This window comes from Myxocyprinus asiaticus, chromosome 47 (assembly GCF_019703515.2).
Source record: "Myxocyprinus asiaticus isolate MX2 ecotype Aquarium Trade chromosome 47, UBuf_Myxa_2, whole genome shotgun sequence".
Lineage (NCBI taxonomy): Eukaryota > Metazoa > Chordata > Actinopteri > Cypriniformes > Catostomidae > Myxocyprinus > Myxocyprinus asiaticus.
The window spans coordinates 7,532,423-7,554,319 of record NC_059390.1 but is presented as its reverse complement, the minus strand read 5'-3'; the positions used below and the strand labels follow the sequence as shown (position 1 = coordinate 7,554,319).

Here is a 21,897-nt window from a genome sequence, read left to right as displayed (position 1 = left end):
GCTCCTCATTACAATGTTTATATAAATGTAACTATGGTTGCAATAATTTGCCAATGCAACTACCAGCAACAACCAATCCTTTAGCAGTAATTGAAATTAAGTAGGCTACTGTACATTCCCTCACTTCCTTATTAGATTACTTAGTGTGGATTTATGATATTTTAGACAAAATATCATAGCTGCATTAAAATGAGTGTTACTATAGTAAAACCGTAGTATTTTTTTATGTGAGGGAGCATGCAGAATGAAACAGTTGTTGGGAGCACAATGGCAAACCTGTGTTTGTGTGTGGATTTGAATCTCATCGACAGCAAGTAAGAAGAGGAAATCAATTTATGACTCAATAAATTGAAATGTTTTTGCCCTATTTTTCATTGGTGCTTCATTTTGCTTTTATTTTTTCATTCATGGTATGAATACATCATTAGAGTCAAACTGGAGACCCCAACTTTTTGTTTTATTGAGGTTTGTGCATATGTGTGTGGAGTTGTGGTGTAGTGGACTAAAGCACTGAACTGATAAGCAAAAGGTTGTTGGTTCAATCCCCACAGCCACCACCATTGTGTCCTTGAGCAAGGCACTTAACTCCAGGTTGCTCCAGGGGGATTGTCCCTGTAATCAGGGCACTGTAAGTTGCTTTGGATAAAAGCGTCTGCCAAATGCGTAAATGTAAATGTGTGTGTCTTATACAGGATGGATGAAAACTACAACATCCTTCCTCATGGAGTCAACTTCCAGGATGCCATATTCCCTGATACACTAGAGAACAAACAAATGTTTTCCAGCCTCTTTCAGTTCTCAAACTGCTCTGGCGGACAGACGATGCACAACTTTAATAGTGATTGGGAGAGCCAAGAAGACAGCAGGGTAAGACACCAACACACACACAGTAGAGTGTATAGAGGGATGGATGAGCCTGTCCTGAACTATGCAGGTTTAAAATTGGAATGCAGAAAATAATATATCCTCTGTCAAAGCAAGAGGAAAGAAAGGTATAAATCTGCTAAAGGTGAGCATCGGTATGCATATTTGCTTGTTTACAAGACAGCTCAGTTGTAAATTCAAGAGGCTCATAAATGCCAGTTTATTGCGACGAGAGCATGTGTGCACAACTGCATCATTTTTACCCGTTATGTTAGCACACAAGTGCACCAGTCCAAACCTGCTCTTCTGTTTAAAGGAATGTTCCAGGCTCAATACAATTTAAGCTCAGTCGACAGCTTTTGTGGCATAATGTTGATTACCACAAAATGTTTTCCTTTTCTTTAAAAAAGCACAAATTTGGCCAACAGTGGATTACTTGGAATGAAAGTGAATGGGGCCAATCCGTAAACATTAAAATACTCACTGTTTCAAAAGTATAGCCACAAGATGTAAACAATATGCATGTTAATGTGAATATAGTGTAATAAAATCACTTACTATCCTTTTCTGTGTAAAGTTATATCCAATTTTACAACTTCGTTGCCATGACAACATTGTGCCATAAACCCTAAAATGACCGTAAAAGACAATTTAAACAACTTTACTGCTCAAATAATAATTTTTATTAAAGAATGAATGTACACTGTGCTTTAATAAAATTATAAGCTTTACATTTCTACCTTTAAACCACTCAAAATTGGCCCCATTACTTCCATTGTTTGTAAGTGCCTCACTATAACCCAGATTTTTCCTTTTTTAAAGAAAAGGAGGGATGTGTCAAAATAATTTTTTTTAAATCAACTTTATGCCACAAATATTTTCGATTGAGCTTAACTTGCATTGGACCTGGAATATTCCTAGTGCATTCTGGAACCCAGTGGGTGTATTAACAATAAAACAGCAGCTAGTTTTCCAGTAGTGCTTCACTAGTAAAAAAGCAAGGAATCCGATTGGCCGTCTCATGTGATAGTAAAAGGTGTAACAAAGGAAGTGAGAATAACACAAATGAACATGTTCAGGTTCTCATGGGTAAATGGAGCTTCTAGTTCACACAGAACACACTCACACACTTAGACACACAAGTCCCTTTCTTTGGTGGTCTTTGTATTGACGACTGTGACTGTTCATCACAGCAGGCTGCTGAGGTAATTCAAGAGTTCATTCGGCTTGATAGAGCCCGGATTAAAGACCTCCCAGCTAGAGCTGCTTCACCTTACTCGCGCACTCTCACACTAACAGTTTGTCTCAACTAAGATACTGAGTCACATCTGCCACTGAAAATAAAGCTGAGATAGAGAATAAACAAGAAAGCATAAAAGATGTTAGGATGTAACACACAATCAAACAAACACATACACACACGCACACGCACACACACACAGCTGGTGTTGGTGCAGCTATCATTATGAGGACTCTCCATAGACATAATGATTTTTATACTGTACGAACTATAGATTCTATCCCCTAAACCTAACCCTACCCCTAAACCTAACCCTCACAGAAAACTTTCTGCATTTTTACATTTTCAAAAAACATCGTTTAGCATGTTTTTTAAGTGATTTGAATTATGGGGATACTAGAAATGTCCTCATAAACCACATTTATAGCATAATACCCTTGTAATTACCAGTTTGTATCCTAAAAAAAAAATTCCTTGTAAACCACCCAAACCCACCCACCCACACACACACACACACACACACACACACACACACTCACGGACAGTCCCAAGTGAAGATGGATATGTTAGTCTCTGATTAGATTAGCCTGCTGTACATTCAGACATCAAACAGAAAGCTCCATTGCACTGCTCATTAGTTGAACTGGTGGTCTGCTGTCTTGGAGGAGGGGTTTATTTTAAGCCAAACACAATGAGAAGACAGAATGGACAGACAAAAAGTCACTTAAATTAACCATGACCAACAGTCATGGCCGGTAGAATTTCAAGAGACAGATTTATGGAGAGTAATATGCCAAAGAAAAAGTTAACAGTGAGAGCCAGTTGGTATCTCTGTAACCCTTCCAACAGACCTTGAGCCTAGGGCTGGGTAAAATTATAGATTTTCCGAATTTATCGCAATCTTCATTTTAACAATGCCGATATTGATTCTTAAAGTCCCAAGATCGATCTTTTACTTTAAAGTTTACTGCAGTTTTGATTGTGTTGATTATTATATCTGTTACAGTAAATAAATAGCAAATGAACTGCATAGTTCAGGCCCTTTTGTTAGTTTTTAAAACTATTATTTTCATAATGTACCAATTTAGACGGTTCCCTCAAATCACTTTAATGTCACTCAACCATGTACACAAGCGCAAAAAGTCTTGGGTGCAGTTCTGAGCAACATGGCAGTCATGACAGTGATGAACATCAGATTTACACAACACAATTTACATATCTAATATACACATAATTACACACAACACAATATACAAATAATAATATATAATGTACAGTATACAATACACACAATATAGAATACACAGTATACAATTAAAATAGTATATATAAAATGTACAATAGGTTGTATTGTGCTGTATTGACATTCAGGCTGTTGGTTGATAGTCAATACTGTCATTTATCCCTGTATAAATGACAGCAGTAGCTGGTAGAGAATTTCTTTCACATATCAGCAAAATGGACATTATTACTGAAATATACCCAAATGAATCAGATAAAATCATATTGAAATTGGAAACAAATCGAGATGCTGTTAATCGGAATTTAATCAAATCGGGAAATCTATATCGATGCACATCCCTACTTGATTCTGAGATAGAGAGAGGGAGATGGAAGAAGAAGAGTGGCCCCAAGAAGTATTTGGACACCTACGGCATACTTAAAAAAAAAAAATGAATGAATATCACTGCATTTGACAACAACATATCAAACCAAATGGCATTGCAAAGATTATCAGTTCATTAAAAATTTGTTTTGCCCTGTTCTTTTCACACTTTTACTATAGTGCATGACTTGTAAGACGATACATTTTTAATGTTTGCATTACATAAATAACTACATTTATAAGATATTTAAGTGTGATCAAATTGCACGGTAGCTCAACTGATAGAGCATTGCACATGCCATGCAAAGGACTGGTGTACAAGTCCTAAATAACACGCGAGTTGACACGTAAGTCGTAATTGCCATAGAAGCACCACAAAATGATATGGTTGTTTTAGCAGTTATGTTTTTTATGTCACATTTGCTTTTTATGACACTATCGATTTGGTTTGGGTTTAAGGTTTTGGGTATGGAGGAAGGTTTTGTTGATTGAAATCTTGATAGAGCATTAACCTTAAAAATCTCATTGACTAAACATTGTCCAAATCTCATTGTTGAAAAATCCCAATGTCCACAGAGTGGACATTTCACTTTAGAACTGCCGCTATACATGTAAAGTACCACATAATATCATTTTGCAAAAATGCCACCAGAGTCTCATAAATTTCATGGGATCAGGCTGATAATTTTTTATCTAATGCAATGATGACATTGGTACAGTGTGACTAAAGTGTCCAAATACTAATCCAAAGTCCAAATCTACAGTGTTAGATCTTTCCTGTTAGGCTTGTGTTATCAGAGCTGTAGTGCAGATTTACCTTTGGAGGAATTCACATTCAGAATGTGAGGTTTAAAATCAATTAGTGAAAACTTGAAGGTAACATAGGAAGTCAGAACTGTGTATGTGTCCAAACATGCCTAGATCAGAGGCAGTGACCTGAGGAGGTGCAGGGTGTGATGGAAATGTATCTTTCTGACCCAGGTAAGTATCTAAGTCCCCATGCTAACGCTGGTTTCACAGTTGCCCAGCTGTTATGAATCAGAGTCCACTGAGAAGTTGCCCTGCAGTCGATACTCACTCAGACCAGAGAATCTTGTATCCTGCTATTGCACGCTAGCGATTTGACCATAATACCTATCTCATATCTAGGCTTATGCTGCAGCATAATAACTCAAACGAACTCCATTTTCTCTTTGTCTCATTTATTAGTATACGGCTGGAGAGATCCCCCGAACAAAAGAATTCAGAAGCTGTTATACATTATTGCATATGTAACTCCAATAATACTTGTTTACTTCATTCTGATTGGTTAAAAACCCATTACAATGGTAAAATAATATGTAATAATAAGTAAGTAGACTGTTCCATTTTTGTTAGTCAATATACTGTATATAAAAACAGACTCAAATCTTGCCATGGAAACTTGCAGTTCCCTATATTCCCAGACATACATTATGTTCCAGACATTCTCTCTCCCACAGACCTAAAAACGTCTCTCAAAACATTTCTTTACCATTTTATGACTCTTCATGCTGGTTACCCAGACTCTCATGCTTGTCACCCCAAAAAATCCATCACAAGGGTTACTTTAACAGGTGTCCTCTGTGCTAAACAGATGTGATGGTTGGCCTGTCGGGATACAATTAAAGGAACGTCAGGGCAGTGTTATAGTTTGGGATTTTTAATTGAGTTTTTATTTGTATTTTATATTCAGTTTGTCATTACAATTTAGTTTAGTGTTCATTTGTTTTCACAGTTTGTCTTTTAGTTTTAGCTTTCGTTTTCTCAGTGTTTTGTAGTTTCAGTTTAGTTAGTTATTATTTTAGTTTTAGTATTTTATTATGAGTCTTTACTGGTGTAATTTAAAAAGTCTGACATTACATTTTTCAGAGAAGTCTTGTGTTACCTCTGTCTAGTGGTATTTTCATGTTTAATGATTGTAAATGTTGCAAAATTTATAATATATGGTGAATATGGGTAAAGTGACAAAGGACAATTAGGCTTATTGACATTGACAGTATGCATGCATGAAACTGACAGTGAAACTGTGGCAGAAATTGTCAGTATTGGACAAAATGGCAATAAATAAACTGCAAATGAATTATATATTTTCAGTAGGTATTGTTTAGAATTAAACTATATCACAAATGCAACAAATTACTGAATGCATACAAATGCATATCTGAAGTGTTAACCTGAGCAATAATCATTACAAATTATTACAATTCAATTTCATAAATCATAAAATAACAATAACACAAATTATTTATATTTTTTTATAATCATGACTACTGTAGATGTTGCTTTTTTGCTATTATTCTTTTACCTTTGAGATTTTTTTCTTTCTTTTTTTTTTACCTTGTCAGAATAAGAGTGTCCTGATGTTCAAGATCAAAAGTAAAGCGTTAACGTTGAAGAAATCCAAAAATAAAGTTCAAGAATTGGTTATAACTTAAATATTTCTGTGTGTTTATCAGACATATTTCATGACCAAATATTAAACTGCTAATAATATCATCAATGCACCTCAATACCGTGATACAATAATGCCGTGGTAATTTTTGTGATGGTTATCATACCATGAAAATGCCATACAGGTACACCCTTACTTACTAACCTTTTCTGTGTAAAGTTATAGCCAATTTTACAACTTCATTGCCATGACAATATAATGTCAACAAACCCTAAAATGACTGTAAAAATGATAACATCTCAAATAATACATGTTTTAACAGAGGAGTTAATGTAAGTGCTTTCATTAAATCATAAGCTTCACATTACTGCTTTTAACCCCTGCAAAAATTGGCCCTATTCACTTATATAATAAGTGCCTCACTGTAAACTCGATTTTTTTCTTTTTTTTAAAGAAAAGGAGGGACGAGTCGAAAATAATTTTGGTGGTAATCATCATTATGCCACAAATGCTGTCGATTGAGCTTAACTTGTATTGAACCTGGAATATTCCTTTAAGCTCTATCGGCAACATCTGTTGAAATATTCAATATTACTTTTTATGGACAAGTTTAACATGTTACACTAGTAATATGTTAACACTTATAATGTTTAGACCTTGTTGCTATATAGTGTGTATTTTATTGTGTATTCCAGTGCAAGTATCCACAGACAGGGATGCTTCACTAATCACATCTGTAAATAAAGATATAGACAGATGCACAGACATGGGAAAAGGAGAATGTAAAGATAATGATGGTGTGTGTGTGAAGCAGAAACAGGTGTGGGGTAATGATGATGGTGTGTGTGTGTGTGTGTGTGTGTGTGTGAAGCAGAAACAGGTGGGGGTGATTAGCAAGCCCGGGAACCTCACACATAATAAGAGCTGTTTTACACACAAGCTTTTCTGTGGGAAAAGGTGATTTTGAGGTAGCCTGAGAGACGTTGTGGTCTTGTGACTGTATCCAACTTTTACATAATAAAATCTCTTGAATATATAAGGTGTTTTCTTCCAATCTTGTCTTCAAACTTTGACCCCACCCCAAAAAAGGTATTCATTATTCTGTCTCTATCTTCTCTGAATACTTTATCTATCTTCTGAGTTTCTCTTGTTATAGTCACATTTTTCCTCCTTTTATTTATTTTTCTGCCTTTTTTATTTGTCTGTCAATCTCTCTCTCTCTCTCTCTCTCTCTCTCTCTTTGTCTCTTTCTCTCCTTTTTCATATACCTTCTTTTCCATTATTTGGTCTCAAAAAACATTCTATTCTAATGTTATAGATGAGTCACTGACCACCACAGCGGGTCCAGTTTTGGTGTGAAAGCAAAACAGCATGTGTTTGGTCCTTGCGGTCATAAATTACACAGCAAACACACTTAAGAAAAAAATTGTTTTTCTTTTTCTCTAAAATACATTTGCCAAATAGATGTTTACATAGTTTTACAAACAAAATAACTACCATAAGGACTCAGTAATGAGTGGAGATGTTTATTCCAGCATGTGTGTGTTGTTTTAGGTGTATGTTAGTGTCCACCTGTCTGTCTGACTCTGTTGTTATTTAATTTGGTGCATCTTGGCAGGAGTCATCATTTGGAGAGTGCTGTTGTTGTTACAGAAGTGGGTGTTGTGTTTAGACTGTAGGATATGTGCTTTATTAATAATAATAATAATAATAATATATATATATATATATATATATATATATATAAATATATATATATATACACAATATACTGTATATACAGTATATATACTGTACACACACACACACACACACACACACAATAGTATATATAATTTATATATAATATGCTCTATTATATTTAAGTTAATTTGGTTGAAGAAATTATTTTTAGTTAGTCCATGGTGTTAAATTTGTGTGTGTATGTATTTGTAACAAGGTCAGAAATGAACCACAGAAAAAATGCACAGAAATGTAAGATGTGGGAAAAATTTATTTATTCTTCTTTTTTTATACATTATTTCTATATTTATTTTATTCTAATTGTATTTATTAATATTTAGTGGTAAAAATGGACCTGAAAATAAATGATAGGGGGCATATATTGCCCCTTGCTGCAATTTCTATGCATACAGTGCATTCATAAAGTATTCAGACCCCTTCATTTTTTTTCACATTTTGGTATGTTGCAGCCTTTAAATATTTTTTTTCCCACATCAATCTACACTCCATACCTCATAATGACAAAGCAAAAACCAGATTTTTGATTTAAATTTATTAAAAAGAAAAAAAACTGAAATATCACATTGACATAACTATTCAGACCCTTAACTCAGTACTTAGTTGAAGCACCTTTGGCGGCGATTACAGCCTTAAGTCTTTTTTGGTATGATGTGACAAGCTTTGCACACCTGGATTTGGGTATTTTCTGCCATTCTTCTCTGCAGATCCTCTCAAGCTCTGTCAGGTTGGATGGGGACTGTCGGTGGACAGTCATTTTCAGGTCTCACCAGAGATGTTCGACTGGGTTCAAGTTCGTTCACTGGCTGGGCCACTCATGGACATTCACAGAGTTGTCCCTAAGCCACACTTGTGTTGTCTTGGCTGTGTGCTTAGGGTCATTGTCCTGTTGGAAGGTGAACCTTCGACCCTGTTTGAGTTTCTGAGCACTCTGGATCAGGTTTTCATTAAGTATATCTCTGTATTTTGCTGTGTTCAGCTTTCCTTCAACCCTGACCAGTCGACCAGTCCCCCAGTCCTGCCACTGAAAAACACCCCCATAGCATGATGCTACCACCACAATGCTTCACCGTTGGGATGGTATTGCGCAGGTGATGAGCGGTGCCTGGTTTCCTCCAGACGGGGAGTCGCGTGGCGCCATGCGAGGGTCGGACGTTTGAACTGCGAGCTCTGCACACTTTGCTAGTTTGAATACTTTTTAGGTCATAAACCGGTGGTTTCCTCCAGACATGACACTGGGAATTGAGGTCAAACAGTTCAATCTTCATTTCATCAGTCCAGAGAATCTTGTTTCTCACAAAGAGTCTGAAAGTCAAATTCCAAGCAGACTTTCATGTGTCTTGCACTGAGGAGAGACTTCCGTCTGGCCACTCTGCCATAAAGCCCAGATCGGTGGAGTGTTGCTGTGATGGTTGTCCTTTTGCAAATTTCTCCCATCTCCACACATGATCTCTGGAGCTCAACCAGAGTGACCATCGGGTTCTTGGTCACCTCTCTTACCAAGGCCCTTCTCCCCAATTGCTCAGTTTGGCCGTGTGGCCAGCTCTATGAACAGTACTGGTTGTTCCAAACTTCTTCCATTTAAGAATTATGGAGGCCACTGTGCTCTTGAGAGGCTTCCATGCAGCCAAAACATTTTTGTAGCCTTCTCTAGATCTGTGCCATGATACAATCCTGTCTCTGAGCTCTGCATGCAGTTCCTTTGACCTCATGGCTTGGTTTTTGCTCTGATATGCGTTTTCAGCTGTGAGACCTTATATAGACAGGTGTGCACCTTTCCAAATCATGTCCAATCAAATGAATTTGCCACAGGTGGACTCCAATCAAAGTGTTGATACATCTCAAAAATGATCCAAAGAAATGGGATGCACCTGAGCTAAATTTCAAGTGTCATACCAAAGGGTCTGACTACTTACAGTATGTCAATGTGATATTTTAGTTTTTTAAGTTATCAAAAATCAGGTTTTTGCTTTGTAATTATGGGGTATGGAGTGTAGATTGATGTGAAAAAAATAATAATTTAAAGCATTTTAGCATAAGGCTGCAACATAAAATGTGAAAAAAATGAAGGGGTCTGAATACTTTATGAATGCACTGTGTATATACTACTGACATACTTTTTTATCAGTACATGCATTCCCTGGGAATAAAAAATGTTAAATTGATGTTGCAAGTACCATGCATTATCAGGTAAGCTGTTTTCAATTTACATTTCATGTTGACTTTAATAATTGCATCACTTCTAAAGCATTACCTCTTACATCACACAATAGCCGGATTTGACTCCTTACAATAGGGATTAGGGCCCTTCCGCTGTTCAGGGAAGAACATGTGGCCTCCTATTGCTCAAATACACAGTCACCGACATGCAATCGCAAACACACCACATGTGCACACATGCACAGCATGACTCTTCTTGTCTCTACCATGAGGATAACAGCAGGTAACTTTTGAACTGTCTGCATCATACATACACACGCTGGCATGTGCAGAGACCCAGAGAAGAATGGCAGTGCTCAACAGGAAGTAATAGGGCTAACAGTAATTTAAAATGATGTCATGATGTATGCTGACCTTCATTCCAGCTTTAATATTGTGCTGGGGCACAGTTTGTCAATGCATGGAGAGACCTCTAATCCAGTGGCTTCAACACTTTTGACTCTAAGGTCCCCACTGTTAACAACAACATCTCTCTCTCTCTCTCTCTCTCTCGCAGTTGCTGTGTGCCTCTGTGCAGAAGGTGTTGTTTGAGGAGGAGGAGAGAGTTGGGCAGCTCCAGGAGCTTGTGGCTGAGCTTGAGAGGAAGAATAAGCAGTTAAAAGAGCGAGTGGGGAAACTGAGGCATTCCCTGCGGAAAACCCGGAAAGCTTCCCGCCGTGCTGAGCGGGAAAGACAGGAGCTGCAAGAGCGGCTGAATACAGCTGAGAGACATGCTAGACATCATCTCAACGCCATTCCACCCCAACACAACCCTTCATGCCACAGATACACACACGGAGTGTGAGCTCAAATATACACACTCATTCACACACAGTACATCTGAACTCATAGTACATGCACACATGAAAACACACAAACACATGGACTCATGGCAGTCTGTTTTTCAAAAAGTATCATACCCAACTTTGACTGCTGACATAATGAATTCTGCTCACTTTAACTCTTTTCCCTGCACTGCAAGGCATCACTGTATTGAAACCTTCTTAGAGGATGTTTAAAGTTTTTAATAGTTTTTTCAATGTAAACGTGTACTAGACAGATATTTTTTAACCATTGCACTGCGTCTCACTGATTAGCACCACATTTTAAAGATGCTGTCAAGTTATAGGAGCTTATACTTTTAAAAAAGCATCTCAAGAAGGGGGGGCCTGGGTAGCTCAACGAGTAAAGATGATGACTACCACCCCTGGAGTTCACAAGTTCAAACCCCAGGGCATGCTGAGTGACTCCAGCCAGGTCTCCTAAGCAACCAAATTGTCCCAGTTGCTAGGGAGGGTAGAGTCACATGGAGTAACCTCCTCATGGTCACCATAATGTGGTTCACTCTCAGCGGGCAAGTCACTGTGCCACCACAAGGACTTAGAGTGAATTGGGAATTGGGCATTACAAATTGGAGAGAAAAATGGGAGAACAAATCTACACTGCATCTATGTTTTTTAACTAAAGAACGTGACTGAATGTGTAAGGGTCTGAACAGTCCCTTACACATTTATTTATTCTTTTTCTTCTACAATTTGTCTGCGATTAATTCAGCTCCCAATGCTTAAAAACTTGAAACATTGTTTTGTACATAATTTCAGCCTTAGGCTTTGTAAGATGCTTTTTAAAAAACTTTAATTTTAATATCTCCTAATGACGTACACTGATGTAAGGCATGTTCGGCATTCTAAATATATCTGAGTGCAATGATTCAATATTGACATACTGAATTGTGATTGGTCTTCTTTCGAACAAACATCAAGGACAGTTTAGAGGTGACACTAGATGGGATGGAACCTAAATCACAAAAATTTCCTCTACTCTTACGTACATAAAGAGATTTTTGTTGTTTTGATACCTTACATTTATTCAGTTTTTTTTTTCTCTCAAATTAAATCAAAATAAAAAATACCAAGAACAAGATTTTTTAAAGCTGAACTTTGTAATTTCTCCTTTCATCTGCTGAGCAGATTGTGGTAGGGAGGGGAGGAAATGGAGTGGAGTGCATGTGTTTAACATGAGTCCAATTTTGAGAAATGATGGCCTCCCTCATATTCCCAAATCACTGGTGGGGTTCAGGTTATGGAGAAGCAGAACTATCAAAGTAATATCAGACGTGTATCTTTTCTTTTGAATACACATTAAAGACATGGTTGCTTTGATTTCACAAATTCATTCAATTTTAGAAAGCTGTAGTCTTTCTAAATCAACTATAATTACTCATTGTGAACTAACAATGAACTCTGCAGGACTGCTGTTCAACTGCTGTTACACAAAACATTAACACAACAGTGTATCAGTGTGCGGATGATGCAAAATTAAAGATCTAATCCAAATTCTAGATGGTTCAATCTCATTCCTAACACTTCTCCAATCCAAACAAACATTATCCAGTGATCTCGTAAACATTAACCGCAGCTGATCCCTCTAAAAAACATATGTGGCTGAAGTTTATCCTCTATAAACAGTCTGAGTCTATCATCAAAGTGTTTGAGCTGTAGATGTGATAAGATATCAGGAACAGAGAGACATGAGGTTGATAGCAGGAGCTGATGATTTGAAGGGATGCCTTTTTAAATACTTCACCTGGTGTTTGCTCTAAAATGTGGATGCACATTTGCTGGACCAACCTGAAAACAAAAAAACAAAACAAAAAAAAAACAGCTTTTAGGCTGATTTGAATTAAAGAATCAATAATTGAATTGAAAAATTGAAATGTCAGTTTTTCTCCACTTAGGTAGATAGAAGCTGTAGTTGCATGACTAGTAAATAATTACTAATGGCATTGCCAAGATGGCTGCTGAGTGCAAATAACCTCCCTTTCCATGCTTTTAATTGAAAATGAGTTCCTACATGGACTAGCAGATGTACATGTGCACTGAAAAACCCATGACAGGTTTGCATAAATGAAAGACTGTCATGCAAATCCAAGTGGGCTTCATTGGTGATCAATCAAATTTAATTCTAATGCATTGTTGATTGGCTGTAGTCAAAGCACTGTTCATTTAATATTAATTTAGTATCACTGTTCATTTTATTGGGACAGTATTTTAGTACCTTTCATATGCTTGGTTTTGTTACTGTCATGTGAGTTGTGTGAGATTAAATGCACTATAGCCCAAATATGTAGACATTTTTGATACGGTTTTGCTGATATGAAATGATTAGGGAGGTTTGTGCATGCAGTCATGGTGGGTTAGGCTGTGTGTGCTCGTACAAATAAATACTATACAAAGCAATATTGGCTTATACTCTCCAATAGTCTCGCTGTTATTGGCTCTGAAGATAATGCAGTTGTAATTTGTAAGTCTTTTAAGCTTACTGAGCCAGAAAGACACATCATGATCATACAGGATTTATTTAAGGAAAAAGTTAAAAGAAAGAAAGGAGAAAAAAAATAAAATAATCATTCATTCCCAATTGCTTTACAGCATGGAATATAAACTCTTGATATGTGCAGATGATTGTCAAAGGCATTGGATATACAAGCCCCGTATCAACAGAAGATTCACGTCACAGTAAAGTTAGTATTCGTATGCCACTCCCAAAATATGGATTATCATTGTCACATGCATATGAGTATATAATTAACATTTCACTGGGCAACTTTTATATCGGACAGGGTTGTGACAGCGATGCAGAGATCACAAGGCCTGCATTGTCATAGTTGCATTTTTTAAACATAATTATATATATATTTATATATATATATATATATATATATATATATATATATATATATATAGAGACATATTTCTTCATACATATAGTTACACGGTGTGGACTTCTGAAAATACGCAAACAAGTTGTTGAATCAGAAAGCGCATTTAACATGCTTGCAATTGTTTATAAAATCATTCAATACAGTTGCAAGTTTCTTATAGGTGTTTTCTATCTCTAGTGATGCTTTGCGGTTATTCGCAAACAAGTCAACATTCAAGGGACGAGTTTTAAAAACTGCACAGTCACTGGGTAGCACAGACACATGTCAGTCACAGCTTTTTATCATAAGAGGCAAAAGTGACGCCTGAGTTGGTACCAAAACAGAGAATCGGGAAAGGTTTGCACCGGAGAGGTGCATCACAACCGAACATCATTAAATATTCACTGTAGATCTTGAACAGAGATGTTGTTTTTGTGAAATTTGTACAATAGAAACATGATTTTCTTGAAACATACAACACTGAGTGAGACACACATTGTTGCGAGGAACGAGCAGCCAATCATATATATAGGTGTGTTATCAAAGTGAATTCACAAAACACCAGGTGTGTATTACAGTCAGGTATGTGCCCGATAACTGTAGCAGTGCTCCAGAGAAAGGCAGTGTCATTTAGAGAACAAGGTGAAAGACAAGACTGATCGGGAGACCACAGACACACAAACATAGACAGATCATCTCCTCAGGAACAACATGGTAGACACGTCACAATCACAGTCTATTTACAAAGCCTTTGGACAAACAGAGTGATTGCTCTGGACACAGATAGACAACAATGAAACTTGAATCTAAGTCAACAAAAAAGAGAGCTAATACAGATTCACCCTTGTTTTACATCCTGTCCAGCACTGTAGTCACCGATTGGTCAGAATGTGTAAGCCATGGCACATGTGTGCATGTATTTAGTGTATACTGTACTTTATTATGCATTTTAATTGATTTAATAATGCAAATGTGTGTATACTGTATTTATATATATATATATATATATATATATATATATACACTATATTGCCAAAAGTATTCGCTCACCCATCCAAATAATTGAATTCAGGTGTTCCAATCACTTCCATGGCCACAGGTGTATAAAATGAAGCACCTAGGCATGCAGACTGCTTCTACAAACATTTGTGAAAGAATGGGCCGCTCTCAGGAGCTCAGTGAATTCCAGCATGGTACTGTGATAGGATGCCACCTGTGCAACAAGTCCAGTCATGAAATTTCCTCGCTACTAAATATTCCACAGTCAACTTTCAGTGGTATTATAACAAAGTGGAAGCGATTGGGAATGACAGCAACTCAGCCACGAAGTGGTAGGCCACGTAAAATGACAGAGCGGGGTCAGCGGATGCTGAGGCGCATAGTGCGCAGATGTCGCCAACTTTCTGCAGAGTCAGTCGCTACAGACCTCCAAAGTTCATGTGGCCTTCAGATTAGCTCAAGAACAGTGCGTAGAGAGCTTCATGGAATGGGTTTCCATGGCCGAGCAGCTGCATCCAAGCCATACATCACCAAGTGCAATGCAAAGCGTTGGATGCAGTGGTGTAAAGCACGCCGCCACTGGACTCTAGAGCAGTGGAGACGCATTCTCTGGAGTGACAAATCACGCTTCTCCATCTGGCAATCTGATGGACGAGTCTGGTTTTGGCGGTTGCCAGGAGAACAGTACTTGTTTGACTGCATTGTGCCAACTGTGAAGTTTGGTGGAGGGGGATTATGGTGTGGGGTTGTTTTTCAGGAGCTGGGCTTGGCCCCTTAGTTCCAGTGAAAGGAACTCTGAATGCTTCAGCATACCAAGAGATTTTGGACAATTCCATGCTCCCAACTTTGTGGGAACAGTTTGGGGATGGCCCCTTCCTGTTCCAACATGACTGCGCACCAGTGCACAAAGAAAGGTCCATAAAGACATGGATGAGCGAGTTTGGTGTGGAAGAACTTGACTGGCCTGCACAGAGTCCTGACCTCAACCCGATAGAGCACCTTTGGGATGAATTAGAGCAAAGACTGCGAACCAGGCCTTCTCGTCCAACATCAGTGTCTGACCTCACAAATGCGCTTCTGGAAGAATGGTCAAAAATTCCCATAAACACACTCCTAAACCTTGTGGAAAGCCTTCCCACAAAAGTTGAAGCTGTTATAGCTGCAAAGGGTGGGCTGACATCATATTAAACCCTATGGATTAAGAATGGGATGTCACTTAAGTTCATATGTGTCTAAAGGCAGGTGAGCGAATACTTTTGGCAATATAGTGTATATACACACACACACACAGTTGTGCTCAAAAGTTTACATACCCTGGCAGAAATTGTGAAATTTTGGCATTGATTTTGAAAATATAACTGATCATGCAAAAAAACTGTCTTTTATTTAAGGATAGTGATCATATGAAGCCATTTATTATCACATAGTTGTTTGGCTCCTTTTTAAATCATAATGATAACAGAAATCACCCAAATGGCCCTGATCAAAAGTTTACATACCCTTGAATGTTTGGCCTTGTTACAGACACACAAGGTGACACACACAGGTTTAAATAGCAATTAAAGGTTAATTTCCCACACCTGTGGCTTTTTAAATTGCAATTAGTGCCTGTGTATAAATAGTCAATGAGTTTGTTAGCTCTCACGTGGATGCACTGAGCAGGCTAGATACTGAGCCATGGGGAGCAGAAAAGAACTGTCAAAAGACCTGCGTAACAAGGTAATGGAACTTTATAAAGATGGAAAAGGATATAAAAAGATATCCAAAGCCTTGAAAATGCCAGTCAGTACTGTTCAATCACTTATTAAGAAGTGGAAAATTCAGGGATCTCTTGATACCAAGCCAAGGTCAGATAGACCAAGAAAGATTTCAGCCACAACTGCCAGAAGAATTGTTAGGGATACAAAGAAAAACCCACAGGTAACCTCAGGAGAAATACAGGCTGCTCTGGAAAAAGACGTTGTGGTTGTTTCAAGGAGCACAATACGACGATACTTGAACAAAAATGAGCTGCATGGTCGAGTTGCCAGAAAGAAGCCTTTACTGCACCAATGCCACAAAAAAGCCCGGTTACAATATGCCTGACAACACCTTGACACGCCTCACAGCTTCTGGCACACTGTAATTTGGAGTGACGAGACCAAAATAGAGCTTTATGGTCACAACCATAAGCGCTATGTTTGGAGAGGGGTCAACAAGGCCTATAGTGAAAAGAATACCAACCCCACTGTGAAGCATGGTGGTGGCTCACTAATGTTTTGGGGGTGTGTGAGCTCTAAAGGCACAGAGAATCTTGTGAAAATTGATGGCAAGATGAATGCAGCATGTTATCAGAAAATACTGGCAGACAATTTGCATTCTTCTGCACGAAAGCTGCGCATGGGATGCTCTTGGACTTTCCAGCACGATAATGACCCTAAGCACAAGGCCAAGTTGACCCTCCAGTGGTTACAGCAGAAAAAGGTTAATATCATCGAGCCACTCTGGGGAGATCTCAAACGTGCGGTTCATGCAAGACAACCAAAGACTTTGCATGACTTGGAGGCATTTTGCCAAGACAAATGGGCAGCTATACCACCTGCAAGAATTTGGAGCCTCATAGACAACTATTACAAAAGACTGCACACTGTCATTGATGCTTAAGGGGGCATTACACAGTATTAAGAACTAAGGGTATGCAGACTTTTCATTTTATTCTTTGTTGCCATGTTTTGTTTTATAATTGTGCCATTCTGTTATAACCTACAGTTGAATATGAATCCCATAAGAAATAAAAGAAATGTGTTTTGCCTGCTCACTCATGTTTTCTTAAAAAATGGTACATATATTACCAATTCTCCAAGGGTATGCAAACTTTTGAGCACAACTGTATATATATAGGCTACAGTATGTCATTGTTATTATTAATTTGAACACATTTGTGGTGTGTTTGGCTTGGCAGTAAACATTCCCCACCTATTGGTTTTACACATTTTCTGCACAAAGTTCTAAACCAGCATCTCAGACCAATTTCCTGCAAAATACTTCTATAGATACACACAGAAGAAGGTGACACTAACAAAAATGGAGTACATAAACACTGAGCAAAAAAGACTTGCAATGTTCCAGATTTAATAAAAGTTAAGTTCTATTAACATCTGTGTCATGTTAATTACAACAAAAATAATTTTAACTCGTTTCTCAGTTTGTAACTTACAATGGAAGGCTTTGAGGCAAGGTATTGCACTGGAATAAAGGTTAGAATACATGCTATTTTAAAAGTATAACCACAAGACTTTAACATTGTGTTAACATTGTCGTCCAGCTTCAAAATTAGAACTACTGAATCTAGTATAAATAATTAAAAAATATATTTTAAATAATGTATGTTGTACCCAAGATCCAATAGAAAATAGTAAATAAAAATAATTTATTTGACATTCCAAACATCACTATTTGGAAAATAGAATTAAAAACTTTGATATCCATCAAGACATTTCTCTATATTGCAAAGCTGTTGAACTGCCTAGACACTTTCCATCTCACTTTTTATTATCAAATATGTTGTAGTTGTGTCTATATGACCTGCTCTGGCACTATATATTCTCATTACCGCAAATGATGCTAAATAAGACGCAGCGCAACTGTCAATGATGTCAGTTTAGTGGATGTTTCCACAGAAAAAACAATTAAAAAACAGCCCAGACAGACACAAAAATGTGTTCAATGTGAACGGGCCCTTAAGTGCTTAAAATACAAGCTCCACACTTATGGTTTGAAACTCTTGTGAATGCCTTTTCTTTTAGACGACATAGGAAATGAACATGATTTATGTTTATCTTTACAAACTGAGGGACAAGTTGAAATCATTTTTTCTGGTAATCAACAGTATGTCACAGATACTATCGATGGATATGAACTTGTATTTCTTTAAACAATTTTCACTTTACAAATGCCTCATGCTTACACTGACTCAACATGTATTAACAGAAATGTGCAGTATTCTTAGCACAACCTCAAACAAAGCATATTTTGTAACGTACAAAACAAATCTTGTCCCAGTGATTTTCTGAAATGCTTTGCAGAGTATATCAGAGATTACAAACTCCTCTCGGGTGTGAAAACGAAGACAAAACGGTACATGCATGACCTGACTGAAAAACAAATCCATTAGCTTTAACCTCACATGTTAATGAGCTGCTGAAAAACCATCACGTTTTTGCCTACACTGAAACAAATATTCAAGATGAAACTGATGAAAAATGTGTGAAGATATTCGATGGCACTTTGGAAAATGTCACATACTCCAAAACCCGTGTCTGCAGATACGTTTTCTTCCTGTGATATTAACAAAGCATAAAGGGCAAAGAAGACATAAGTCACTTTCAAAATGACCACATGATATGAGAGCCATCCGGGGACATGAGACCAGTCACCCATCTATAAGGAAGTGGATAAACCTTAACTTACAGTAGCCCTTAAACCAATGCTTTAAATTCAGCCACTTTGAGTTATACTGGAAAAGTTCTTATATTTGTACTGCATTCGTGTCGGAATGACCGTAATTATGAATTACGAATTGTTTTTAAGAATTAAGAGTTGTTTACTTCCACCGACTCAGAAATTAATTTCTATGGCAAAACACGTAATGCTAATTGGATCCACAAGTGGCTTTGCTGTTGATGACAGCAAACTGCTTAATCACTACATTAATTCACCCCTTTATTCTTTTGCAATATCTTGAAGAACAAAGTGCACCATGTAACATTGGCTGTAATAATATGACATATTAAACAGAAAATGTAGAGGTAACTACCTAAATATCTTTAAAGGGGGATCATTTACTCCACCACTATCATCACCAAACAGAACTGCAAAAATAATGGGATAGAAGTATTTTAACATCGAAAAAAGGACCAGTGTTTTGTAAGTTACTCAAAAAAGTACTCCACTTCAAATGACTAATTACTTCTCTAAAAATGTTAACCTATTTACTTCTTTGAAAAATTAATCACATTACTAATTACTTTACTTTTAAGTTACTTTCTAAAATACTTTTCCGCTCAATGAATTCAAAATAATGTCTATATTTCCTCCTCATACATTTTTGCACTGAAGTCATATACTCAGCACCAGATGTTTCACCCTAGTAATGTTCTTAAAAGTACTTAAATCAATTGAAAGTCAGTAACTGCAATCTAATTACAAGATTCAGATTGTAATCTGAATTTAAAATGTAATGTTACACTACTTTTTGTCAAATAGTAATTTGATTAAAGTAACTAATTACTTTGTAATCAGATTATACCCAATTCTGAAAATGACACATCAGCATTTTGGTTGTTTTCACATGAAGTGACAATAATCAAGTGGAGCTTTTATAAAATAAAATAAAAGTCGAACAATTTTGATGTTGAAAACTAATTACGGTAATTCTGACATGATGGGAATGCAGCATAACATATCAGTTTATCCACCAGGTCAAATTGTCTTACAATCGTTATGAGAATGCTGTGGCAAATTTAAACAGTTGTCGATCATCCTTATCCACAGTCTTCACATTATCTTGGCTGGATGAGACAATCTTGAACCATGGGGGCGTTACTATAAATACCATCACTATGGTGCCCAGTGCAGCTGCGGAATTCCCTGAGAACTCGTACACTGGGCGTAGAAAGACGCTGACGTGGCTTTTTGGGAGATTTGTGTGTGTGTTTGCGTTGAGTATTAACAGTTGTACTATATTCCGTAATCCAACACTGACTGTGACTGTATGTGGAATTCAAAGTCACATTTGAAGCAGACAATAGCAGGAACAAGCTTCATCAAACTGCATTTGCTCCAGCCTGTCCCTGTGTTTAAAGTCCAGTATAGTAAGATAACAATCAAACATGTTGCATGTTTTAACAGATATCTTAAAATTCATGATTAAATCCAATCGAAAGAGCTCAAACCATTAATCTCCCATCCATACGCGAGTATAAACTGTAATTTTACAGTAATTCAAGTTAATCGTTCTTTCTTGCAGCCTATGTGTGAACAATTAAAGTCTCAACTAAGCAAATGTCGCAAAAAAGTCTAACATTATTTTAAAAACACTTCTGCAGGTCACCATGACGAATCTGTGAAAAAACTCTAAAGATCAGTAATGGTTGTAGCTAACAATAATTACAATAAAATCGCGAGCAGATAAATAAAGTAAACAGGGAAATCAGGGCGGAGAGATAGAGGGAAGAGCTAGAAGTGTTAAGATATAGTAAGAATTGTTTTACATTGGTGCCACCCTCTTATAAGGGCGGACACATTCATGCACACACTTTCGGAATGAAACCTCTGCAGTTTTACAACTCATTTGTTTTTCCGAAAAGTAACATGGCTGGCGAGGATCATAGCACATTCATAGCAAAGATGTCACAGTTCTGTCCAGCCGCATGAATTCACTTCTCAAAATGGAAGCCTTCTGCTTAAATTCTTCTGCCGCTGCATGCATTGCACCCTCTAGTGGCCTGGAGGTTAAATGGCAGGTCAGATTGTGGAGTGCATTAGATGCGTGCAGTTTTTTAGCCTCTTGGTGGTTGCTATGGCGATGGGTCAGTCCTCTGCCTTTCTTCGATGGCAGGGCGGGGAGAGGGCTGAGGGGTGGGGCTTACAGGGCGGTGGCCTCCCAGCTCTCTCCCCGCAGAACCTGGCGTCACTTGGTCCCAGTTAACACTGTGCTCACCGACGCAACCGAAGGAGGAAGAGGCCTGCAGGGCTCCACCCCTGAAACAGTAGAGGTTAATGCCAGAGAACAGGAAGTGTGGGGAGGGGCAGTACCTACAGAAACAAATGAAGTGCAATATCATTCACTGGTTACTGGTTGTTCATTCATAAGGTTTTGTTGGTCTGTTAAGCCATCTATACGCTAGTGTATTCTTTTTAGTTTACAATAGTCATGTTTCCATGTAAGCTCAAAATTTAATTTGGAAATATCTGAATATTGTAAAAACTATTTGCAAATAAAGCTGCGTTTCCATCCCATGTGTTCAAGAGATGGAAGTTAAAGCCATTGGGAAAGCCACTGTGGCCCTTTTGTTCAATGTAATAAATTACTTGCAGTTTATAGCACACAGGCAAAATGCTTTCACAAAACTCATATTTGGCAGATGCCTTAT

The 21,897-nt window shown here is 37.5% G+C and overlaps 2 protein-coding genes across 6 annotated transcripts in view; one reads left to right on the top strand and one right to left on the bottom strand.

Moving 5' to 3' along the window:
- LOC127436671 (coiled-coil domain-containing protein 3-like) overlaps window positions 1-21,897 on the top strand; it is a 99,252-nt gene that overhangs the window by 1,691 nt on the left and 75,664 nt on the right. For all 5 annotated transcript variants that reach the window (XR_007896443.1, XR_007896442.1, XM_051690964.1 and 2 more), the window contains exons 2-3: window positions 693-867; window positions 10,580-10,863. Coding sequence is in view for 3 of the 5 variants with exons in the window: in XM_051690964.1 (XP_051546924.1) it covers window positions 693-867; window positions 10,580-10,863 (459 nt within the window). In the remaining 2 variants the exon portion in view is untranslated. The remainder of the gene's footprint in view (window positions 1-692; window positions 868-10,579; window positions 10,864-21,897) is intronic.
- LOC127436661 (calcium/calmodulin-dependent protein kinase type 1D-like) overlaps window positions 13,402-21,897 on the bottom strand; it is a 70,915-nt gene continuing 62,419 nt past the window's right edge. The window contains exon 11 of the mRNA XM_051690947.1: window positions 13,402-21,559. Coding sequence (XP_051546907.1) covers window positions 21,435-21,559 — 125 coding nt within the window. The 3' untranslated portion in view covers window positions 13,402-21,434. The remainder of the gene's footprint in view (window positions 21,560-21,897) is intronic.